Source organism: Arachis stenosperma, chromosome 4, assembly GCF_014773155.1.
Source record: "Arachis stenosperma cultivar V10309 chromosome 4, arast.V10309.gnm1.PFL2, whole genome shotgun sequence".
In the NCBI taxonomy this organism is placed as follows: domain Eukaryota; kingdom Viridiplantae; phylum Streptophyta; class Magnoliopsida; order Fabales; family Fabaceae; genus Arachis; species Arachis stenosperma.
In genome coordinates this window covers 148429569-148456336 of record NC_080380.1, presented here as the reverse complement: position 1 = coordinate 148456336, position 26768 = coordinate 148429569, and the positions used below count along the sequence as shown (strand labels likewise).

The 26768-nt window shown below is 34.7% G+C and overlaps 1 protein-coding gene across 9 annotated transcripts; it reads right to left on the bottom strand.

The window, feature by feature from the left end:
- Positions 1-1946: 1946 nt before the first annotated feature.
- Positions 1947-25953, bottom strand: LOC130974018 (callose synthase 3-like). Of its 9 annotated transcripts, XM_057898735.1 has the most exons (45): positions 25784-25940; positions 25396-25546; positions 24978-25078; positions 24414-24535; positions 24245-24338; positions 23954-24064; positions 23767-23883; positions 23473-23565; positions 19109-19200; positions 18396-18522; positions 17534-17665; positions 17246-17322; positions 17081-17165; positions 16364-16486; positions 16166-16280; positions 15639-15973; positions 15465-15517; positions 15314-15374; positions 14930-14996; positions 14799-14851; positions 14638-14724; positions 14203-14337; positions 14022-14116; positions 13805-13889; positions 13553-13713; positions 11558-11681; positions 11224-11333; positions 11039-11135; positions 10809-10960; positions 9228-9337; positions 8685-8810; positions 8478-8546; positions 8093-8309; positions 7850-7985; positions 7024-7143; positions 6832-6950; positions 6672-6755; positions 5185-5297; positions 4881-5110; positions 3792-4592; positions 3645-3695; positions 3135-3153; positions 2971-3024; positions 2442-2492; positions 1947-2350 (listed from the first exon to the last, which is right to left on the bottom strand). In XM_057898735.1, the coding sequence occupies exons 1-45, from the start codon at positions 25790-25792 to the stop codon at positions 2241-2243; spliced, it is 5574 nt and encodes a 1857-aa protein (XP_057754718.1). In that variant the 5' UTR covers positions 25793-25940; the 3' UTR covers positions 1947-2240. The 9 variants fall into 9 exon arrangements, with proteins under 9 accessions (XP_057754718.1, XP_057754717.1, XP_057754716.1 ...); XM_057898734.1 differs by having other exon boundaries at positions 2971-3153; XM_057898733.1 differs by having other exon boundaries at positions 1947-2492; positions 2971-3153; positions 25759-25953.
- Between the last annotated feature and the right edge of the window lie 815 nt (positions 25954-26768).

Below are 26768 nucleotides of genomic sequence, written 5' to 3'. Positions count from 1 at the left end.
CTAAAATATTCTCTAACTAACATCTAAACATATAACACTAACTATTATTTAAACATATTTTTCTAAATTTCTAACAATAATAATATTTCTGTCATATATATACCTAACTTCAATTTCTAACAATAATACTCAAAAAAAATTCTTAACAAAAATAATTATAATTCTGAAACTTGAAAAAAGTTTAAGAAAATAAACTTACATAATCAGGATAGCACATATACTTTACAATATAAAATTCAGGACGATCAACATCTTTAGTTTTGTGTTTCTTTGGCATTGTTTAATTTTTTTTGCATGTACTTTGAAGAACAACCGAAGGAAGAAGAAGAAGAGAGAATAGAATGGCTGAGTGTTGTGTGATTTTGAAAGTGAGATTTCGGACAGAGAGAGTAGGGGCAACAAGGGGTATGTTGGATTCAGGGGCACCGTTCTGGGGAGCTTGACTTGCGCGACACGTGGCTGTGAAGTCACAACTTGGACCGTGCGTGTGGTTGCTGCAAATAGGACCGTCCAATCTCCCTTCTCCTTGTCGCACCGTCTGATTTCTCTCAACCTGACACCACATCCTGATAAAGCTCACATGCACCCCATATCTGTTGCCTACTCCATCGTTGGCTCCATATGAAAATTAAAAAGCGGTCGATCACTCATGTCAACATCTTCAATTTTTTAATTTGACAAGCTATCCCAAAGTTATCCCATGTAAATATACGAGTAATATAACATTTTAGTCTTCGAAAAAGTGTTAGTTGTTTAATCTTCAACAAATTTTAAATGCTAAGTGAGTTTCTAACTTTTTATTTTATTAGATATATCAATCTTCATATCAATTTTTGATTAAAAAAAAAATTAGACAAATTAATCTCTATCATTTATTTATAAAAACATATAAGTCATTAAAATTTTTTAAAATACTAAGACCAGTTGCTCCATATTGACAAACAATATGATGTAGGAACTGGTTTGAAATGCTAGAAATTAGGATTTGCTCAAAAATTGAATTTTTTTCTTGTTTTAAAACAACTAAAAATGAATGATTTGAATTCATTTGAGAATTTTAATTTTTATTTTTTTTCATTTATAAATCAGACAAAAAAGGGTCTAATTTCTAAATCTACTCACATACTTTTCAAACTTAAATTCTATTATATTAATATATTATAGTCATTCCAAATCATAGAATTGATTTTTAAATAGAAATGAATTTTTTTCTTAAAGGAAATAGAATTCTTTGCTCATGCTAAATGTTTTCCAAACAAGTGCATGAAATAAAAGTTTAAGGACTGACTTGATAATGAAAATTTGTGGAAGACTAAAATATCCAACTAAATTTCTTAGAGACTGATTTGGAATATTACTTTAATTATATTAGACTTATTCAAAATTTATACTAACTACAATACTTATCATTTTAGGTGTAGTTTTATTATTAAAGTTTGATTATGGTTTTCTAATGATCTAGCGGAAGCTTCTATTTGTACTTGGTAGCATCCTTCTTGGCTGGTAAAAGGAAATTAGTTTAGGTGCTGCATATGGGTTTATTTGCGCAGGAAAACAGATTGTGTAACGTTGCGTGCCTTGTAGTTTTGTTACTGATTGCTCTCCCATGTACTTTTTGCCTTTTTGCGCATTATCCTTTCCATGTTTCATCAATGAACTGTGTAATATTACAAGCGTGGTGAGCAATATTTACACGAGTGTGGGACGAAATATAATATTCAAAGTTTCACACACATTCTATCTTTAGTGCTGTATCTTCGAACAGAGGTGTGATTGATCAGCAGAAACAACTTGGTATATTTTTTCTACTATAGATGTGCAGCTTAGTGATTCTTTAAATAAAAGTATTATTATTTATTTATACAGTTCGGCCATTGGTGTTCATTTCTCACTTGAAAGGTTGATGGACATTCTGTATTTGTTAGGCATACCAGTGAAGAAGAAAGTAAGAGTTAAGAGATGTTTTAGTTCATGACAGTTGATAACAGTTAGCGGTTTAGCTGAGCTGGCAATTCTGTTGAGAGTTAGTTACAGGAGTAAAGCACGTGATTGCTATGACTAGAGTCTTAAGCTAGTATAAATACTAAGCAAAAATGTAATAAGTGTGTGCCGTGATCATTTTTTACTCATCTTCATAATGAAATCATTCATCTCTCCCTCAATTTCTCTCTTTCTTATTCTCTGATTTCTACTCTACTTTCTCATTCTCAAAGAGCCTCTGGTACCTTTCAGTATTCAAACTATTCCCTTTTGTTGTAACTGTAACGCGCATTCCTTCGGCCTCTGAGCGTACTGAGAATTTGCAAATCTCCACTGAACCATTGGTTGAAAAGCATACGTGTTTGGAAATCTGAAATAAAAGGGAACAATGACAGAAAAGCAACAGGAGTGAACAAAAGCAAACCCATCACCATTTCATAGTTACGAGCAAGAGTCTTTACTGATTCCCAGAATCCAGCAACTTGGACAAGTGGTTTTAATGCTTGTGCAATCTGCCAAAGAAAGAAAGAACGAACCCAAAACCATGAACAAATTGACGTCAGAGATTGCAATAATAGACGTATGAGTATGAATATGAGTCGACATGGTGCTCTATATTTAATATGAAGACAGGGCATAACTAAAACTCATAATGCAATTCTAGAATTAATCAGTTCCATAAAACTTGGCTAGACACAACTGAGAAAGGTTGGATTAATCACAGGAAAAGGATAGTCCGATGTACAAGCATCCTACGTTAACACAAGGTCTAGAGAAGGGCCGCATCCAAAAAGGTGTAATGTAGACAGTCTAACTTGATAATTACATCAATCACAACTCACTATTGCTCTAAGGCCCCCTAAGAATTAACCACAGAAAGATACAACAAAAAGAAAAGGAAAGGATTGCAGCATAGTAAGCATAGCACTGCAACAAAATATTCATTAGTTTAGCATGGATGGAATGAAATGGAATGGAAAGATAACTGACCTGTAGCATCCCCCAACCAGTTGGAACGAAGGCAAGAATAAAAATAACAATGTCCTGCATGGACATATGCGGAAGGGCAATCAATGTGACAATTGGCACAAACGTTACGAATATCAATCCGTTGATTATACGGATCAAAGATTGAGATTTTGCACTCAACTTACGCCTCCAAGCAGACGAAATCTGAGGCAAGAAGGAAATGGAAATTAAAAATTTGCTAAACCAATAGAAATTAATATTCACATCTTCTGGTATAATTAGGAAGTAGTATTGACATTTTCAAAAATACAAACTAGAATAGAGGATTATTGTAACATTGTGTAATACGCATGGGCCCAAATAGGTTACTTAATAAAAGTGGACTTAGTTAATATTGGAAAGAGTAGTAAAGTATAAATAGGTTGCTTGTAAGATATGTGAAATATGAAAGGGATTTCTCTTCCTCTGAATTATCTCTTCTATTTCCCCTCTGATTATACAATTCTCTCTCTAGTTTCCCAATTATCCTATCCCAAATTCCATACTAGCAACACATTGCTACATAAGGAAACTCTAATCCATTCCCTACTATACAACATCCATATGCAAAGGGTCCAGCTAGACAATATAACAGTGGAAGCAGACAAGTATATTATAACATGCCCCTACAAGATAGAAAGAAGATTGTGACTAACCTTCGTGATAAAAACTATTGCAAATATCACCAACCATGAAATGCCATATATCTGTCAGCCAAGAAAAGAAAATCCGTTAGTCCATTTCAACTTGTCAAATTTTGGTGAGATAAGAATACAGGAAATAGGGAAGAATACAAGACTTACCAGAAAACTATTTGATTCCCTTTTGGTGATATTTAAGTGATATACAAGACCATACTGGTAGATAAAAAAACGCAATGATAACAGTATCTCTACTACAATTCCCCACAGTCCTGAATATCGGAGATGCTCTTGTTCCTGTTCCCACCATGATTCCCAACTTTTCTCAGGTGGTATTCCAATACCTCCATAGTTCCTAATCCATATATTCCAGTCATTCCAACCATCAACAATTTTTTGCCATTCAAAACCAGATGGATTAAACAGGAACGGAGCAAAGAGCCATGTTCCCGCCATAAACCACATTGATATGTTAATCAAGACATATCCAACATCACTTCTATAATTATGACAAAAAATTTCGTATACAACAAGCACTATTGAGAGCTCAATACCCTTCACAAAGTGGCTGCGTGAGTAAAATCTATAGTTTTCAGCAAAATTGACATGAAAAACTACAAACCCTCGACCCGTAGATCTATATATTGGTATTGCACCTCCATGAAGCAACGTCCTTCCAAAGTAGTGACTCGTTGTCCCAAGTGAGAACATGAAGAACATGGGGGCCAACTGAAACTGCATTAATATGAACTCACTAACTGCAGCACGGTAGCCTCTCTCCAAGGAAATTTCCATAAACATGGGCAAAACCATTAAAAATCCAATTTGAACTAATGATTGAGAAGCAAGAGCCACTTGAAGAGGCTTATTGTCTTGAACGGCTTTTCGTGCACTCAAACCTCCCCCATTGAGAACAAGATAGAGACGACCATAAAGGAATGCGTATACAGTGATAACAGTAATCTGCCCAAAATTAATAGGGGAAAAAAAGGTTCAAAAGCTCATGAGATAAAAACTATATCACATGGTAATACAAGGACAAAAAAGAGAAATCATCAGTGAGTCTTAGCTCACATGGTAGCTCCTGTGATCTTTAAAACATTAGGAGCTGCTATTATGTGGGGCGTTTGGTTTCCCCACATAACATTTCCCATTACTCTTTGGGTTCCAATGTGAGTCTCTCAAGTTTCTTAAAAGAGGGGAAAAAACTACATAACATGTTAGTAAAATTTGGCTCCAGCAATAGCTTACAAGAGCACTGAAGTGATATCCAACTGTGGAGAAATAACAAGACAACATTCGGAAGAAGTCAAAGTGATGTCCAAGTCGGTATACATCCCGGCTTAGTGCCTGCTCTCCATTGCCACTAGCTATCTTAGCTTCAAACATAGATATTTGGTTGAGACCTGCATCTCTTGCCTTCCCAACTTGTATGTACTCATGATGAGTAACATTTCCTTCCCGAAGAGTAGTGTTGAAGCCTGGAAATGGCATTAAAAACCATTGAAGAAGGTGAAGTCAATAGAAGCCAAATAATAGGAATTGAATACCATACCTGCAAAAATATCTTCACTCAAATTGACAACTTTGGAGGCTTTGCTGACACCCCCTCTTGTAAGGTGAAAAAGCCTATCAAACACATCAGAATGCCCGTAATGGAATCGAACCCTACACATTGAACATTGTTGTTAACTTGTTGAGTACTAAAGGCTTCCCAAGAGAAAGATAAACTTTCACCATATGAACTTTAGTCTACATCTTAAGAGCATCCCTACTAATAATCCACCTTATACCCGAATTTGGCACCACTTGTTGTTTACATCAGACTACTAATCAACACGTCATTACAGTGAAAATTCATTAGCAGTGGAATTATTCTCTCCAAAGTATGATACCAAGCCCATCCTTAAGGTCTAACTTGGGTTTACCAAGTTGTGCCATGTGCATTGCTGAATTTGAGAATGCATTGTTGCATCTCATAATATTTTTAGTTCAATTGAATCTCATGGGCTGTAAATATAACTAGTCTTAACTTATACTAATCTATATTGAATTTTTTTTTTCATTTTAGAATTATCTTCTTCACCCCCACGCCCCTTCAACCATCTGTCCCATGCCCTTTCTGCATATACACAGTGTGCTGCCTGCCTATAGTGCAATAATGTTGCCTTGCGGGAGCTTTTCAACCAGAACCCCAAAACAACAAAACCATAGATTCATAATGCAACAAATCCCCAAAAAGTAAAACGATAAAGAAAAGATAAACTTTAATCAGTTCAAAAAATAGCCTTAATCTCATGCTTAGCTTCATGTTCCAAAACAGCCATACCAATTGAAGAAAGTTCAGAAAAGAAATGCCGCACATAGCTCAAAGATCACAAAAACCAAAAACTCAATCAGTAAATATCCCAATCTCCAGCAACCATTGTAGTGCCACAAACTAACGTCAAGAGCAACCTTCCCCCAGGCACTGCTGCACCTCAACCCTGTACTACTGAACCAATGCCGCAAAGAACTGCCTCATTGCCACTAAAATTGCAGCCCCTTACTGCCAGATCACCACATGCTGCTGCAAGCCACCACTTCTCTTCCATATGTCATCATACCATATATGAATCTGCGACAGCTACATTCAATCTGCTCCAATATGCAAGCCAGCACTGTTGCATTAGAGCAGCTAAAGGGCTGATGGTTGTGCCAGGTTTCGGTGGCAGAAGTGGAGCTGGCCAGACCACTGATGTGTGGTTGGATAAGAACTCTTTCCTCCTCGAGCAAATCTTTTCTTCCTCCACGTTTCATCCCCTCCATTTATTCTTGTTCGATCCCATTACTTTCACAACTTATAGATTTCATCCAGAAGAGAATGCCCTTCTTGTTGCAACTTAGTAATTCTTTTATGGATATGGATATACCTTCCTAAATATCCTACTAAAACTTCTCTTTATAGTTACAACCCTCGTTTTTTCTAGGTTTGGAATTGGCTATGTATACATAGGCCGAGTTCATCATCCAACATGTGAAAAAGAAAGAACAAAAGCTTACTTCAGGGGATTAGCAAGAAATCTCTGACCAATCGTTGTGAAACTTGTCTCCCGATTTACCACAAAGCGTGCAAGGGAAGAAACACTGAAATTAGAGAAGGTGGTCAGTAATATTGAAAGCGTGATTTGTAGTTGCAAAACCATCATCTATATGGGTTCACCTTCCTGTGAATACATGCTCCCTTAGTCCAAGAATACTAGGGAACTGGAAACCATCATGCTTCTTCAGAAATTCTTGCAACAGATTTCTCATTTTCAATGCTTCTTCCATGTAATTATCCTGTAAGAGACAAAACATAATCACATGGAATGATGAAGCCTTACTATCACGTGATCTTACATGATCATTATACCTGGTTCATATCAACTGTTTGCAAGCCTTCTCCACGTGTGAAAATTATTGCATGATTCTGATTTTCAGGCTTACCCACACCTAAGATAGCTGGTCCAGGAAGCTTTATTTTATATATGACCTTATTCAGAAAGTCAAGATGGAGAGTATGAAGTAAAATATAGAAGAATGTACTTTTATAGTAAAAAAGTGATAGTTTTGACAAAACTTCATATCAATACTTTTAATTCTAAGGAAAAACTATAAATATTCAATTCTGAGGGATAGTTTAAACTTTTTCCCTGTTGCTTGGCTCAAAGCGACTTCAAAGGGAGCTTCCATCTATGATGTATTGATGTTAAAACCTTGCTCTGTTCCTTGTTTCTATTGTTCCTTCTTGCATATAGAATTTGTTCTGGAGTTTTTCATATCATTTAGTTGACAATTCCCTAATTTCTTCTAGTAAAACATTGGCTTAAAGAAGTTTTTGCTCCCCCATAACAGAAGCGCTTTACGTTGTTGGTCCTCGTAAAATTTCTTTTTTGGTTTAATCCAGCAAAACTCAAAAGCTATCTAAATTAGAATCATCCACCCTTTCTTCCCCATCTCCTGTTCACAGTTCTTACCCAAGGAAGGTTGACGGCAGAGATTAATTTAGATAGTTTTGTAATTTTGCGGGTAAATATATATTTATATATAAAAACCAAAAAGAGCTTATTTTATAGGGATCAAAAACTTATGTAAACCTAAAAATTTCATTATATCAAAAGAATATATTACTAGTAGGGGGGAAAAAGGAACTACAAATCATCTTATACTGCCTTTACCATGATCAGAATACCACATACCTGGTCCAGAAGCAGAGCTCGATGTGGGTCAGAAACCTTCACCAAACAAGAGTAGTAAACCTTGATGTTCTTTTTTTGTCTGTCGTTGCCAGATTCCTCTACCTCATCAATATAGGCAATTCGAAGTGAAGGATATCTGCACAATGAAAATATTAATACCAATTAATGAGCACAATGACCATATTTTACTGTGATGAAAACAGGTATATTAGCCCGCCATAGTGATTGGGCTTCAATGCTTACCTTTTCATAAGCCTTAATATGTCCTGTGCTAGTGGAGAACCAGATCTCTTGTCAATACCATATTGTTGGCACGAGACTACGCATGTGAATTTCATATCAGCTACTGCTTGGCAATCTGTCTCTGATAACCTTCCCCCCCTTAAGCTATCATCTGAATTTTCTGTGTCTGAGTTTTCTGTGTATGGACTTTCCATAGCTTCATTACCTTTCATCAAATCTGATCATTCAGAAAAGCAAAGTTATTAGTAACAAACGACTAATGTTCAGTAATGATTAACAAACAGTCTTCTCCTTTAAGGTAAGTTATAAAGATAACTAGTTCCATAATGTCCTATTTTAATAAATAAATAAATAAATCCTTTCATTCTCAAGAGAAGGAATTCACCTTCATCTCTGGACATATCAAGAAAAGCCTGGAGCTCCAAAGCTTTTTTGTAATACATCATGCCTCTTACTGCATTAATAATAATACTTCAGTTTCTTGCAATGATAGACATTCTAAACTCCAAGGCTAGAACAAACAATAAATGAACATAATCACTTGAGTTAACAGTGTATTCAATAGAGAAAGAGATGGAGGCAGACAGAAAACCAGTTCTAGTCAAAGTTTGGCCTCTATAGGATGCCCAGAGACGAAGTTCTTCTTCTAACTCCTCGCTCTCTTTAAGTTCCTCATCAGTAGGACACCCAATTCTCTCAAGAAAGTTCTTCCACTCATCTGCACATAAGTAATAAAAATGCTAACGAGCAATACGCTAGATATCTCAACCCATGAATTTTCACATTTATGCTTTGAAGAGAGTTATTTTAGAGTTTGTTTGGAAACCATTCAATATGAGAAAAAAATTCTATTTCTTTTAAGAAAAGAATTCATTTCTATTTGAAACTCAATTCCATGATTTGGAATGACTATAATATATTAATAGAATATAATTCAAATTTGAAGAGTGTGAGAGTGGATTTGGAAATCAGGCCTTTTTTAGTCTGATTTACAAATGAAGGAAAAATGAGAATTGAAATTCTCAAAGGAATTCAAATCATTCATTTTTAATTGTTCCAAAGCAAGAAAAAGAATTCAACTCTTGAGTGACTTCTAATTCCTAGCATTCCAAACAAGCTCTAGGTAATGGTTAACCTGGAAACATCTGTTGCAAGTAGGAAAGTAATGAAACACCATCTTCATTTGGTTCCTCCAAATCTTGTAAACGGAAGAGAACTTCTTCTCTATAATGTGGTGTTAAAACCCTACATGAAAAGTCCACAACAACTTGTTAGGTAGCATATATTAATATTGATAGAATTCATGATAAAAACTCAAGAATAAATATCAAATATTGTCATGTTATGTAGAATGAAGAGTGCCTATTTATAGGCCAATAATACAATCTAAATATAATGATCAAATTAATATAATATCAAACAAACTAAATATAAAATAAATACGAGATATACTGAAAAACATACCCCTTCAAACTCAAGTGGTAACCTATTGAAAAACATCAAAACAAGAAAACTAAAATAATATCTAAATAAAATTTTCAGAAGTTTGAAATCACTGCAATAACTGAGTGTAGCTAGAATTACAGGAACGGGGATCAGACAGAACTGCGGGAACTTGGGTGGAGACGGAACTGCTGGAACTTGGGGTGGAACTGTCGGAACTCAAGGTGCATACAGAATTGCCAACACTTGGGGTGCAGACGGAACAGTCGGAAAACTTGGGGTGCAGACGGAAGGAACTGCCGAAAAACTCGGGGAGCAGACGAAATTGGGGAAAACTCGGGGTGCAGACGGAACTGTCGAAAAACTCAGCATGCAGCCAAAACTGCCGAAAAACAAGGTGCAAACGAAATTGCAGGAACTTGAAGTGCACACAAAAGGTGTAATTTTGGGGATTGAAAACTAGAATAAAAAAGTAAAAATACTCTCACAAAAGAGTTTGGAGCAACGGCAAAATTCGGAGAGTTCAAGGAGAATACCATGATAGAATTCATAATAAAAACTCAAGAATAAATATCAAATGCTGTTTGTCATGTTATGTACATCGAGGAGCGCCTCTTTATAGGCCAATAATAAAAGTTAATTATAATGATGACATCAATATAATATGAAACTAAATAAATGTAAAATCAATACTAGATACACCTAGATACTAATATGATATCAAAGTCTATCCAATCCAATATTGTTGGGCAACCCGCCTGTAAATGTTCACACTCAAGACAATAAGGTCTCTGGTGAGTTTAAAAATGTGAGGCATCTCTCACCCCAGGAGCTAGCTTTTGGGGTTGAGTTAAGTTCACTCAATATCAATTCTAATAGGTACACGGGCACAATTTCAAGCTGAAACACTAGAAAGAAAATTCTACAGCTTATTCCCAGACGCATTTCAATGGATAATACTTGATGCCACCTTTTTTCTTGTTAAAGAATCTTTGAAAAATCCTTTGAGCCAACTAAATTAAACCTTAAAGTTTACTATGGTTTTTCATGATATTGTAATAGTTCATAAAGTATAATGACTAAAACTTCTGTCATTAAAGTAGTTCAGAGAACTAAAATCTTTTTTGAACTGTTAATCAACAAGAATGCAAGGGAAGGAACATATTAAGATCATGCCAAATGCAATAGAGGACATTACCATAATCTTTAATCTGAATGTTTAATGAATTTCAACAGGGAAATGGCACAGGATGTAAACTGAAAGATAACTTACGAGAATGAAAGCATGCTGTGAACATTAGGTGCCTTTGGTATGTCCATAAACAGTGAACTTGAGAAGAAAGAAATCCTTCTTCTTGCTTCTAAGTTAGATGGTACATCGATGGCAGATTCTTTTGTTGTAAGTAGCAAGTAAAGCCGCTCAATCTATCCAAGAGAAACTAAGTCATTACCAATACAATTCACTATTCAAACTTTCATCATAATAATTCATTTGTTAACAACCTTCTCTCTCCAAGCTACTGTGGGTTGTACAACTGGAAACCTGAGAGCTACTTCAGATGTAAATGGTTGGCAAATATCAAGGTCTGAATGCACCAAACTATAAAACAAAATGATAAAATCATAATCACGGGAGGAAGTAAGATGCAATTTAAAGATGTAGACATAGCACTCTATACATGCATCACCTAACTATATGATCCAGCTCATCCGCCATCATCAGATCTCTTGTCACCACCTCCAGCATGTCCAAGAAAAGAATCACAACTTGGTCCCTATCATTTTTATTGTTCTCCCTCTATGACAATGGAAACAAATGGGTTAGATTTTGGCAACCAAACTGAAAAGAAATTAGGATGTTCTGTGCTTGATCCTTGATTAGCTTATAATAGAAATTAATCAAATATAAGAGAGAGCTTATAATCAAATCTTACTGTGAAAGGTCCCAAAATATTTTTACTCAAAAGTTAATCAAATGTAAGAAAATGTGAACTAATGAATTAAAGATGGCTAAAATGTTACCAAATATTCTATTAGCTTAACAAACTGGCTGTAGAGGTGGGTAACAGCACTCATTCTGAATTCATTTATCAGAGTACCTGCCTCAGCATGGCCATCTATTTTAGCAAAGATGAAATCTACAGCCCTGTTATGAAAGACATCAAAAGAAGTTTAGGCTAGACATTGTATCAAAAGTGATGAAACTAGTGTTTCCTGTATTATTTTATGAAGGAGCCCACAATCTGATATCATTTAGAACTGAAAAAGAATAAGCTAGCAATTAGAACTGTGCAATCAGATTCAGCAAGATCACACAAAACATGTGAAGAGTGATAGAGATCCTATAAGAGAATTTAGCAGATGGCAGCCTTCATCTCTCATATCTTTGATCAGAAGATCAAATAGCAAATGTACTTCTCAAGGCCCCCAACCTCAAGATTTTTGGAGCCAGCTAGCAAGGTTAGACAGGAAGAACATTCACTCCCTTGAGGGAGTGTTGCAGAATCTTCGATGGAGATATTTGTTGCTGATCTTTCCTGCTTATTTTTCCTGTATCATTCCATAGTATAGTTTACATTCCTTTCCTTATTAATGATAGAAGAATCTATTAGAAGTCCCACCTCACTTGGAACATGATCATGATAACCTTTATAAAGCAGCCCTCACCTTTTTAGTTATCTTTTAGGGTTGATTTAGGCCCACTCATTTCTAATATGGTATCAGCTTATGCAGTGTTTATTAGTTGGCCCACTTACATACACCCACTCTTGGACACTAGGGGGGGAGTATTGTATGTCTCCCATCACTTGGGATGCGATGATAACCTTTGTAAGTGTTATGCAACCCTTTCTCCCTGAACTAATTTTTGCTGTTTGGTTAGACCAATAAAACTCTAATACTATCACTAATTACGAGTAATATGTTACAATTAATTGTAATTATCATTTCTCCCTAATCATAAGAGTCTGTTGTACATCTAGCATATAAAGGCAGCTTGCTTTGATGAAATATACAACAATCTGAATGAGTGTGAATCACTTTCCAGAAAATAGAATCACTCATCCAACTTGTCTCCTCAAAATCATAAATCAACTACCATCACCAAAGCCACTAAAGGGTTGAGAAAAAGAGAAGACAAGTCAGTTGCCTCAACATGAGCTTGTACTGAGATTGGAAGCAAAGCATGGAGAGCAACCTCACATCATACAGACCCATCCTGTGTCAGACCACTAAGCAAGTGGGCAATTGTGCAGACAGTGCATCACACACATGTCCTAAACACTTAGGACAAGTCAGAGAAGAAGCCAAGCCACAACCAAAACAAAAAGATTTTGTGGGAAATTTTGATGACGAGCTTGCCAAAATGAACTTTCATCTTTTCTGGGAATTGCAGCCACCGCTACTAACTCGAATACAAAGAATGTTGATGTTTATGGCGGAGAATAAGCAATTGATAAGCTAGTTCTCCCTTACAGGCCTCTCTGAGGAGCTAAGATTTTCTTTCAAAACATCAGGAATACACATAGCAAGGATATACTAATTCTATTGTATCAGTAGTTTGTGAGCTGAATTTTAAGTTTTGAAAATGAGTCTGGGTCAATTGGTTAGTGCTTTAACATAACCTGGGTCTTCCAAGGCAGTGAGGGGTATCGCCACCCCCAACCTGAATTTTTACGTAGGGAAAATTTTACCCTTGTCTTAGTCCTACAGGTGGAAAATAAAAAACACATCCTTAAATGGAGCAGTTCTTGTGGGGAGCCCCACTAAATGGGGAGTTTTGACATTCCCTGGAGGGTGTGCAAAACATGTGACTATATGTACTTGGTCATGTGATAAGTAATTTGTGTTTATTTCTTATGTGACATACTAACTGCATATAGCTCGGCCATTCAAGTTATTGAAGTAACATTTTCCTGTCCCGTAAATGTTTCACCTACACTTCTCTTTTACTTTTCCACAATCAACAGTAAAACTACTTATGTAAACTACTACAATAAACGGGTTCAAAGGACTTACTGTTTCTCATGTTCCCCTTGAACCAAGTGCTTAATAATGCTCTTGAGTGAAGCATAGCATTCACGAACAGCACAAGACATGTAACTGTCAGCCTCAATTCTTTCTCCTAGATCGGAACCATATACACTGCTGTCCATAGCCATATTTACTGCAGTTTGGACCTATTGACCATAGAGCCACAAACAGAATAATTAAATGAGTACATGGAATTGGAGGAATTAAACAGTACAGAGATGTGAAAAATAAACAGACCTTGTTAGCAAGTAGAAAAGGGGGCCATTGCATAAAACCCAACTCACGATCAACCCTATAAGGTACAAGCAAAAGGTCCATTTCCCTGAATAGTATAATACTCTCATTAGACTACCATACAAAAGGTACTGTATGGAGACTGGACAGAGGAGCAGAAATGGGGAAAACATATCAAGTACTAAAAGAAAGGGAAAAAATACACTATCCATCACATTACCGATTGCTAATAAGATCTTCCTCTCTGAAACTGGTGATTATTGGATTCCATAATTTTGCAAATCTAGCAGCCTCCTTCCCCTTGTTAGATGGAGCCTGTACCAAGTAAACTGATGTAATCCAATTTAAAGATGCGCTGATCATAAGCTCAATAAATTAATGGTAAATGTAAACTAGTTAACCTTAGTAATTCTACGAGAAAAGATGGCTTTTATTCCTTTTTTCCTTGAATCATTCTTTTCATTTGGGAACAAATTGGCATTGAAGGCACCAGGCAACAAATGAAAACGAGATCTAAGCATTTCTAGTGTCCGTATCTGAAAAACGAGATCATCCACTAAAGCAAGATGAGATCAAGTTATGATATAAAAATGATCATATGATGATAAAAGATATGCCATAAAGAGGTAACAATATTAACAATAGTAGAATTATTGGTAGCTATATCATATCAATAATAAAGTTGAAACTATAGGAAATTAAACAGCCCTAACTAGAAGAAACCCAATCCAAAGTCTTCCAGTGGGACAAGATAGACACTAAAAGAATAAGCCTTCTGAGTTTCCCACAAATAGGTTCAAAGCATAAAACAATGCACAAGGGGACAATATACTAACCTCCCCAATGCGTTGGTAAGCACCATATATACCACCAAATAAGGTTGAGAATAATGCATACCAAATTTGTGTATCCATGAAATATACCTGAAAAAAAGGAGTTATACAAGTATGCTACAGATACTTAGAAAAGGATGTTAGTCACATACATAATCCTATACCAGTGTAATTGGAGTCCAAAGTGCAATGCAGGCACCAATATTTTTGTTCTTAGCTGCAAAGCACAGAAGCAGTAATAAGATCTTATGAGGAAATGAATTCTTATGAAAGCCACCGCATTCAAGCTTATTACCATGAGGAAAAAATCCATTTGGGAAAGTTGGGATCATAGCTTTCGTAGGTCCAACTAGAGGTTTTATCTACAGTAAATTTAAGAAAGATGAACAAGTAAAAATCACTTAATTGTTCTGAAAGAATGCTCCGTGTCACAAAAAGGCAGTTGGAAAAACTTAAAATTCATAAAAGATGTGGCTAGAACTCCAGTTTAGCTAGTTCATCACGGTGCAGATCCCAACACCAAGAACTACATCTTAAGTTGTAACATTGTGACAGTGGCTTAATTTAACAACAATCATGCATGGTGGAACTGAATATGAAGAAGCGAATAATCATAACAAAATTATCAGAAAGAAACTAATGACTTAGCTTCAAAATGAAATGAAACAAAATTCATCACCTCTATATAGTAACTGAAAGCCAGCTTTGTAACTATAACGAGGGCCCAAAACATCGTGTATCTGAAATAATAAACAAGATTGCAAAGCGTCAGATGCCTGCAAAATTAAGCAGTCATGAAAAATAGAAACTTCTCAACTTCAATGTCTTACTTGAAACGGGAAAATGCGCTCTCATGCATTGCCCTACCAACATAAAGACAAGGCTGGCGATTATAATGCATCAGAAAGACCAAGTTAGAATCCAAATATCTCAATTGTAGTTGAATAAACCTGCTCTTGAGTATACCAACCAGAAGAATATTCAAAAAACAAACTACTGCCTACCTGTGACCACCATATCATTAGCATCACAATCCTATAGTTCAACCTCTCAAGGAACTGGTAAATGGATGGGAACAGAAAGAATACAGCAGCGAGCATATTTGGTGACAAGTAAATAACAATGGCCAAAAGAAACAATGAAGGAAAACTCGCTTCATTTCCAATCCAGCTTCTGATGGTTTGAGCAAACCCAGGAGGATTATCCCATGTACATGCATAAGTAACCGACAGAACAAACACCCAAGCTGCAGCTGAAACAACTTTGAGAATGTATCTTAACTTAACATACAATGACATATTCTGTTTTGCTTTCCAACATAGAATGATATCAAGAACAGCTGCACAAGTGGAGAGAAAGTCAGTTAGAATCTCAGTAATGTAAGAGGTCAGAGGACCACAATATGTTACAATTGAACAGAGTAACATAACTGAATAAATGAAGTATAAGGCATCATCTCAGTAACAGTGTCAACTGAAATATCATAGCAGGATAATTAAATATCATACACAGACAAAATTTGATTACCTACCTTGGCCAAGCTTCAATATAGCTGCTGTTATAAATACAGTCAACACCCTTAATGCATCACCGTAAGAGACTGCAAATGAATCATCAGATCCATTCCAAGCAACAACAATCATAACCTGACACCAAAACCATTTTCAGACACATTTTTTTGCAACAAATTCAAGAGGAAGGCAAGGCAACATATCCGGGAAATTAATACCTGTAAACACAGAATGGAAAAACTCCACATGCGGTCGAAACTTCTGAAAATATGCCAAAATGACCGTATCTCAACAAAATTCACTTTCCCGATCCATCGGTATCTGTTAGCCAGCTCATGATCCTGCACATTGACAGTTTTCTTTAAAAGCTTCTTTATACTTTTCGTGCTAGTACAAAGGATAAGAATTCCATTTAAAAACAGAAAGATATAACAATGCTTGTAGAGACAGTTAGAATGTTGTCATTTGTGATTATTATTTGATTATAATTAGGATCCATTAGAACATGTAATTTGTGAAATCATATGTGTGTATTTATGGGCATTATTACATAATGCTTGTGTTATCAATCTTTGGCCATGTGGTTGAAACACAATGATGTTATATGTCTTTCTCACTCAAAAGATCGACTCTAAGGCAGTGTTTGGAGGCTGTCCCTAGAACATAAATACAGAGTAGTAAGTACATAAACCAGTTTGATGGGAGAGACAGAAAAATTTTAAAACTTCATCCCAAGACACAAATATGCAATTTCTATCCACTCCAAAGCCTGGGACAGTAGAGACAAGACCCTGATACACAATTACAGAAAAGCAAGAGGAACTATGTAGTTTAACTCCAATAAAGAAAGCAAAAAATTCAATTTCAGTACAACAGATCTTAGATATACAGTTTTACAAGTGGAAACAAAAGAGAGATTAGTGACCAGTGCTTACATTGTCAAAATCTAGCTTATAAGGCACGCAAAAGAAATCAGCATCAGCACGCATTGGCCAACCTAACTGGAAGCAATCAGCTGACCTGTAATTTCATCGCTAAATTAATTCTGAGACAGGTATTAATGATGAACATCAAAGGAAAAATAAAAGCAGCAACTACACCAAAAATATTCATTCAAATCATCATAGTTCCTCCATTCTGAATTCTCTGAGATTCCTCCTTTGCTCCTTTCAGCTTCCTTATGACCAAAGCAATTAATTTCATATTACCAATATGAAAATAAATAAATAAATAAATAATATATTATATGGATGTGATAGCCAAAATTTTTTTTAAGGAAAAGAAAAGAAAAAGAGAGAAGGAAAAGGAGAAGCAGAAGATAACCACCAAAAAAAGATTTTAAAAAATTAAAAAAATAAAAGAGAAGATAACATCAATGGGAGAAAAACCTTGGCAATCACATCATAAATAGGAGCAACAACTTTTCTTAAGAAAGCCTCCTTTTCACACCCATTTGCTTGCATGACATTCTCCCCCGTCATTGGATCAATAGTAAGCATATGAAATAATTCAAAAGCCATCTACAGAAACCAACATGAAAAGATCCCAAATCGCATCAATATTAAACAAAAATGATAAGTTACCATCAAAAGGTTTTATTTGAATCAGGCATACCTTTAAATGCTTTATTGTGCAAACACAACCTCTCTTAAACAAAATTATTCCAAACAAAAAGCACACATTTGTGTTTCACATGTGAATGATGGAATCTAATCACAAAGGGCTCATCTAAGTGAACTTGGTAATGCTTCTAATTTGGATAAGGACCACAATTGTTACTCTTGAGAGATACTCAAGAAATCAAGTTGGTCTTTTAGAAACTTTTACATCAAATTGGTCCATTATGGGAAAGAATAACCAACAATATAACAACCAAACTGATGTCCAGTTTTAAAGTCGGAGAAATATTAATTTCCTGCCAAAGAAAATGTAAAAGAGTAATTTGGAAGGAATAATTTGGATATATACTCATTGTTTCTCACATAAATTATTGCTTGTAATTTTAGTCTAATTTTTCTTGCAGTTGAAGAAACATATTAGATAAACTGGGAAACAATGATAATAAATGTAAAGCATCTATTAAGTACTCTCTATTGATGCACCATCTAAACTACTACCTACTATCTAACAATAATATCTCATCTCATATTTAAACATAGAACAAGTCAAATATCTACAAGAGCTTAGAAAATGGGAAAAACAGGGATGAGCCAAACATTATAGAAAAAGGAAATTAACATCTTCTCATACATGGTGATATATATAGCAAAGGCATTCTGGCATGAGTCTTAGGTTCGCAGCTTCACCCCATATTAGAAGGTACAGACCCATATACAGAAGTTTGCGTTGCTGCACTTTTTGTTCTACGGTTGGTAACCTGCAATAAACAATCACAAGGCAGGTTGCATTCAAATTTGACAAATACATATTTCTAGGCAAAGCTAGATAGAAGCATTAAACCTGGTACAAATAAGAACCCGTAGGCTACTTTTCCACCACAAATAAGAACTCACAAAATCATAATATATAATGCTGAATAATTTGTTGAGATATTATATCATCTCTGTTGAAATATGAGAAGAGATATTATTGTTAAAAGTAGTTAGTAGTTTAGTTAGAGAACCAATGGAGAGTAGTCCATAGGTGCTTTGAAGGTAGGTGACTTACTCCCCCTCAATGCGACAGTGGCATTGACCAATCAACCAAATACAAGCGAAAAAGTGTAGGCAACAGAGAAGACTAATAAATGTAAAGGACCTATCAACTACTCCCCATTAATGCACCATCTAAACTTAATCACTATCTAACATAATATTTCTTCTCATATTTCAACAATCTCTACTATATTTCCTACACATATATTATGTGTGTTGAATGACAGAGACGAGCTATTTCAGTAATATTCTTACTGTTCCTTCTAATTTTAAGAATATATTTCAACAATAGGAGAATAAAACACTAACCAGAGACTACTTTTCCGGCCCAAATACTTGCACCACATTTTGTAATTCTTGAAAAGTTTCTTCATCACTTGTGTCAATGCACGCTCATCCAACTAATCACATAAAATATACAAGTCAAATGGGCATCTAACAATTACTATATGCATATTTGTAGAGTCATTCTTAAACGCTCCTTAATAAGTAAATAAGGAGTGTTGCACTCCTTGTCAATCAAACAAATCTTATCTCTCTATTTATTATATTTTATATCAATAGTTTAAATTTAGAGTTTAGAGCTTCAGATTTAGAATTTAAGGCTCGGGATTCATAGTTTAGAGTATAAAGTTTAAAATTTAAGATTTAGAGTTTAGAGTTTAAGATTTAGGATTTAGAGTTTAAAGAGCATTGTACTCCTTACTTTCTCCAGAGTACATTAGCATTTGCCCATATTTGTACGATGAAAAGTAAAAAGAAAAAAGACTAGTTTTTAAGCACAAGGTCCCCAAATGAATGATCATTGTCATCAAAATAGAATCTCTAGAAGTAAGATATGCATAATACACACTTCTACTTTTATAAAATAAAATTCAGCCCAAAAAGGCAGGCATGAATAGGATGGCAATTCAAAATTTGCTGCCTAGCTTCGTATAGTTATCAAAAAATTATCCCATAATGTAGGTCCCATATAAAAAAATTAATTAAGAAACAATAGCCCAATCCCACAACTCTTTTTTCTCTTTTTCCCCTCTCCAGCAACAGTAACACAGCCACATACATTCCAAAATCCCTCCTCTCTCCCAGTACCTCTGTTGCGTTGCTTCTATCCCTCATGTCCTCCCTTTCTTTATATTATTTTCAACCACTTTGTACTTTATTTATTTCATTACTCTTCTACTCCATCAATATCATGACCTATTATTGTGCTCTTTTATGTTGCCTGTTATTCTCAAAAGCACAAGCACCTCGTTTTGTGTTCGGTAAATCAAAGAATTATGTGTTTGTACAGCTTTTAAAAGCTAATGGTGCTTTTGAAAGCACCTAAGGAGAGCTTTTTAAATTTGACTTGTGCTTATCCAAATTAAAAAGTCTAATATAACCTTATTCATTAATTAATATCCAAATTTAATTTTTACATTAATGTCTATTATATTATTTTTAAATTTGAAAAGTTATTTTACCAAACGTACTTATTTTGCTTGTACTTATTGTATTGAAAGTCATTTTTAATTTAATTTACTAAATATAGATGCTACAACTTTTAAAAATATATCTTTTAAAATCTAACTTTTATAAGCTACTTTTGAAAAGTAAAAGTTTTACCAAACTAAGCCTTAGTCATGTCAATATTAACCAATTTTCCTTTTTTAATTCCAAAAATTCTCATTTTGTGGAAGATTTAGGATTTAGAGTTAAGAGATATTGATTTATGGTCTAGAATTTAAAATAAATAAAATTATTTTTAAAAAATCGATTAATATTGGCTGAAACAATTGATTCCCTAGGATTACTCTTTTTACAATTATAAAAATAATTTTGAAATAAATTATTTGGTTATTTTATAATTTAATTATTAGTACCATATTTATGTTAGTTATTTTATGATAAAAAAATTTTAACTCCGCCTATGCTACACCTGCGCTACATAGCCGGTTCTAAACCCGGATAAAGGAGGAGGGTTGTGTTAGCCCTTCGACAACCAATATAAAAACAAAATCAATTCTTCATGACATGGATCACAGACGTTATTGTTCTAAAGCTAGGTTATTGCCCGGAAGCAACGCGCTGTATGACTCGCATACAGTGTCAAATGAGCAAAAGCCGCTGCATTGGTGCCCAGATGTAGTGTTAAATGAGTAAGGGTTTCCACATTTTCGTGAATGGACGAGGGTAAATAAGTTAGTTCACAAAGAAAAAGGTAAAAGTAAAGGTCGGAGCAACAGAAAGTTGAGATTTAGGACATGGAACATAAGTACTCTAACAGGAAAATCTATGGAGGTGGTAGATACCATGACAAGGAGGAAGATTAACATCATGTGGCTATAAAAAAATAAAATGGGTCGGCGCGAAGGCTAGGGAATTGGATACCTTCGGGTTCAAACTTTGGTATACAGGAAAGATGGAGAATAGGAATGGAGTCGGTATTATCGTGGATAAACAGTGAAAGAAGGACGTAGTGGATATCAAGAGGGTGAGTGATCGAATCATCTCTATCAAACTTGTGGTGGAAGGAGGTACTTTTCATGTGATAAGCGCCTATGCACCGCAAGTGAGTTCGTACGAGCAACATGATAAGGTTTTGGAAGGATTTAGAGAGTTTGATCCAAGACATACCTTTGGAAGATAAAATTTTTTTAGGAGGAGATTTAAATGGTCATTTTGAAAGATAAGTGATTGAGTATGGAAGTATTCACCGAGGCCATGGTTTCGGGATGGTCAATACCGAGGGTAAAACTATTTTGGACTTTTCTTCAACATTTGACCTTCTCATCGCAAATACATGCTTTAAAAAGAGAGATGAACATCTTATAACTTATAGAAGAGGCATGACAAACTCTCAAATCGACTTCTTGTTGAGGAGAGTCGATCGGAAATTTTGCATTAATTGTAAAATTATTGCGGAGAGAGTTTAACAACACAACATAAGATGATCGTCATGGATTTTTGCGTTGAGCAAAAGTTAAGGAAAAGACATCATACGGGTACCCAAGAACGAGAAAGTGGCAGATGAAAGGTGAGGAACAAAGAAGCTTCCTAAGACGGGTAGGAGAAAAGGCAAAGTAGGAAGGGGATGGAAGTGCAGAAGGGGTGAAGGGAGATGACAGAAGTTATTAGAAAAACATCAAAAGAATGTTTTGGTAATCTAGAAGGATAGGACCAAGAGACAATGAGTCTTGGTAGTTGAATGCGAGTGTACAAGAAAAGATAAAAACAAAAGGGAAGTGTTTTAAAGAGTGGTCTTTGTACCGCACTTCAGATAATTGGAGAAAATATAAAGCGTTTAAGAAAGAGAGAAAAGTAGCTGTAAGTGAAGCAAGAACAAGGGCATATGAGGGTCTTTACCAGTTTTTAGGCACAAAAGAAGGATAAAAAGTTATATATAGGATCGTAAAGAGCCGTAAAAGAAGAACGAGAGACTTGGATAAGGTTAATTACATAAAGGATAAAGGCGCAGAAGTTTTGGTTCAAGATGAGAAGATCAATCAAATGTGAAAGAACTACTTCTACGAGTTATTTAATGAAGGACAGAAGACTCTTCCGAGCCTTAGTCGGTTATGCATGAGGGAAGAAGATCAAAATTTTGACTACTATTGAAGAATTCGAGACTTCGAGGTAAAAGAAGCTCTAAAGCGGATGAAAAATAGCAGGGCAATAGGACCCAACAATATTCCGATTGAAGTTTGGAAGGGTTTTGGAGAAAAAGACATCAGTTGGTTAACCAAGCTTTTTAATGAGATTTTAAGGTCAAAGAAGATGCCAGATAAGTGGAAAAAAAACACCTTGGTACCTATTTACAAGAATAAGAGAAATATATAGAGTTGCGGAAACTATAGAGGAATCAAACTCATGAGCCATACCATGAAGTTATGGGAAAGGGTGACGGAACGGAGGCTGAAACAAAAGACACAAGTAACAGAGAACTAATTTGGTTTTATATCAGGTAGATCCACCAATGAAACTACATACCTATTAAGAAGAATGATGGAGATGTATTGTAATAATAAAAGGAATTTACATATGGAATTTATCGATTTAAAAAAAACGTACGATAGGGTGCTAAATGAGGTCTTATGAAAGGTTTTAGAAAGAAAGAAAGTAAGAATTGCATATATTCGTACAATTAAAGACATGTATTTAATTGCATTTTCAAGACCCTATGAGATGGAAAATAATACATGTATGTTTCATGTCTACAAAATCAATGAAACATGTTTGTTTCAGATTCAAACAAAGAAAAAATCACCTAAATGTGATTCCTATTTGTTGTTCTGACTTTTATAGACTAGATAACCTTCCACCCATTTTTATATTAAAAAAAATTAAAATTTAAATGTTTATCTATAATTAATTATCAATGCGTTTGAATGTACTTCTATAACAATTATTATAGTGTATTTACTTTAGAAAAATGCTTAATATTATACCATTGTCTCGTGTGGACTATGGATTACTTAGCAAAATGTTTTAATAATAATAATAATAATAATAATAATAATAATAATAATAATAATAATAACAAAAAAAAAGAAGTTGATGACTGCATGAACCATCAACATTTAAACCGTCGACAAGATAGTGAAAGCTTCTGAAGCCATTTAACATCCGAAATGGCAGAAAATGTACAATTAGATAGAAATTCGGTATCAGCTGTTCAAAGAAAAACTCACCTTTGACTGCTGATTAGGCTTCCAAAATTTTCTAATGTGAACATTTGCAAGCAATAAGATCAAATGCTCTCTCTGGTTTGCAACATTGTCTTTCTGTAATTTGTAAAATCCATATATATTTATTAAAACATCGCATGGAAATTCAATTGGAATAATTAGTAACTAAGTAATCACCCTTTTTTCATCTTGAGAGAGAGTGGAAAAAAGGGGCTTTTGTTTTCTTATTTGGGGGGGAGGAGGATAAGACTACCCCAATAAATAGATAATTTGTCAAAGTTCCAAGTTGTACTTTACCTGAAAGCCAAACATCAGCCCAAGCCAATCCAAAATGTCTGCATCTTTATTTTTCTTGTAGTCCTTAGGCCATGGAAGACCCCTGATATTACGAAGAGCATATACAGCACCTTGTATCTGCAGAGAGATATTAGTGAGAAAGTAGAACACCCGAGAATACAGAAATGTTTGAAGTTGAAGTTCATGCCTCAGGAAATTGCATTATGGCCTGATTTGCACCATTAGGATCAAGAGGAAGAATATTGTACGGGACAAACATCTTTTTCGTCTGCACAACTTCGTCTTGTGCCTCTAAAATCTACCACAATAGAAATGGCAAACAATCATATGTGTAACGTAGCAGACAATAGGAACCTTACAAAATATACAAATACTGATGGAGAAAAAAAGATCAGAAAAAATGGAATGGCAACAAGAGAATAGAATCCTGGGGATATAGAAAGTAACATTTAGGAGCTACAGAAAATAAACTCAGTACCTCACGGTTAAGTTCCATGTCTTGAGTCATGTTAACAGCCTTCAAAACCTCAAAAATAATATTTGCAGTCTGATATGCCTTGCTAATGGATTCACTGACAGAAGAGGCATACTATTAATCATATAACAGATAGAGAACCAATCAAATGGTAAACTATGTAGAAACCTACCGGTCGGCTTTATCACTAGCATTTTGTAATGCTTGGATATATTTTTTGTAGTAATGCCGATAAAAGCTTTGCAACTCGCGAGCATCACTTTTTACTCGGCCCTCCAAAGTTAACTCATTTTCCTAACCAATATGGAACGAATTAGAATTGACACCATATCAAATCAATGAAGATACAACAATGCATTCTATATTGACATACCAGAAAGATTCATAATGATGTCATCCTTAAACCATGACAGAAATAATTATTAATTAGATATTAGACCTCTTCAAGACTTCAACACAGAAAGAAACTGCTGTTTGTAAACAATGCAGAATTCAGAAATTAGCAAGGACCCTGACCCAAGTTCAGCTTTCAACAGCATATCTTTTAGTGGTTTAATAATAGTTCCATACTTTATTTATGAGAAGAGCCAAAAGCACAACATAGTATACCAAGAATTTTCTCAAATCGGCATCCATGACAATATACAAAGTCCATTTCCCCAAAAAGCAAACTAATGCAGAACATGCATATCTAGAACAAACAGATTATAGTGAAGACAAACACATTAGCACTTACTTTTTCCAGGCGTTGGAGAAGTGCAGTTTTGAATTGGCGAACACCTCGACCGCTTGAACTAGGGTCCAACTGGTGAGCTTTCTCAAAGGCATAAAATCGGCCTACAACAAAATAATAACAAAGATGCACATTTTCATTAAATAATAATAATAATAATAATAATAATAATAATAATAATAATAAATAAATAAATAACTAAAAAATAAGTAAGCCATGAATTTAGAAAATGCTATTAGCATATATGGAAGTTTATCACTTTGATATGAGTTGTAAATCAAGATTAGTTATTACTATATGATCAAATTGTAATAACCTTTTTTCTTATTCTAGTAAATTTTCATATTCTTCGCTTTCTGCATATTCTCTCTTTTTGCTTTCTGATCACCGCGATTCTAAACAACAAATGCAAGCAACTTACAAAGATAAGCAACCCTGGGATGGTACTCTTCAACTTCATTGGCAACACGTAGGATCGGAGCAATCTCAACAAGAGAGGAAGGCAGAACCTCGCTGTCAAATATGCCGAGACCGATGATCCCGGCCGTGTGCGACCTCAAGATCCGCTGCATCTACACACTCAATAAAAAACTATAGCATGATCCGGCAAGTTATTAGAGAACCATGAAGTAGCTGCACCAATAGTTAAAAAAAAAAAAAGTAAATTGAGGTTCCAGAAGTGCAGTGCAGAGACGACATTAACATTTAAAAGGAGAATGCAAAGAAAACGAAGATGGCGTTGCAACTTGGAAGCCAAAAAAAACAAAAAATTAATGCTTCTTACAGATGAGAGCTCAGAAGTCAGAAACCTTTGGCATAACGCACAGAGAGAGTGGAAGCTGAATTTACAACTACAAAGCCAAAGCGAAGGGGGGAAACGGAAAGAAAGAAAACCACCAAAATCAAAAGAATACAAACTTGATGGTTGACTTCGACTAACTTCAGTCGTCGTCCGAAGAAGAAGAAGAGAGTGTGCACTGTGCACTGTGCAATGCAATTATTTATTTATTTTTTTACTTTTTTTTTTGCCGCAATTTATTTTTTTACTTGGACTAACTTGTTTCGCGTGATTGCAGTTTTTTTTCCTCTAACTTCGAATGATTTTTTTTGGTCAAGGGCTTTGGATGATTTGGGCTTTCTGCTTTGCTTTTGAATCCCGATGCTTCATGGGCTCCTTTGTGCTTTCACCAAGTTTTTGTTACTGTCCAAAAAGGACCCCAAACACGTTAAATGTTGAGCAAAAAATTAATCATGTAATGAATTTAATTTTAATATATTGTAAAAAGTTGTACAAAATAATTTATTAAATTTATCTATTTAAATAATTTTTTAAATGAAAAATTAATTTTTTTTTTACTTCGTGATAAACTGATAATACACGATTGACTTTCACACTAATAGTATATGAAAAATAAGTACTGTTATAATTACTTTAAAAAAAAAAAAACTCATTGTTATGGTACTCTCTACTCTCTTCGCTAAAGATGTTTTCCTCTCTTTATCTTACTTATTTTACCTACCACAAAATGTTTAAATTTGTTAGTGGCATTTTACAATAATTAAGAATGAATCAAGCAAAAAAGAGACAATACGGAGGATTAATAATTTTTTGTCATAAAAAGTAAATACATGTTTTTATGTAAAAATTAAATGTTATAAATGCAAGTATCACAAAGGTATATCTATACTACTTAATTATTTATATTTGTCCAAAATATATTGAAATCATATGAATATAAAAAACATAACCCCAGTAAATGTTCGCCAACAGAGAGAATTTATCCTGGAAACTAC

What these genes read in the sequence shown, in the direction of transcription:
- LOC130974018 (XM_057898730.1), bottom strand. An exon ending in CAGTAGCTTGGAGAGAGAAG is followed by an intron (nt 10,961 to 11,038) that starts GTTGTTAACAAA and finishes TCTCTTGGATAG; the next exon opens with ATTGAGCGGCTTTACTTGCT. An exon ending in CAATAGTTTTTATCACGAAG is followed by an intron (nt 3,154 to 3,644) that starts GTTAGTCACAAT and finishes TTCTTGCCTCAG; the next exon opens with ATTTCGTCTGCTTGGAGGCG.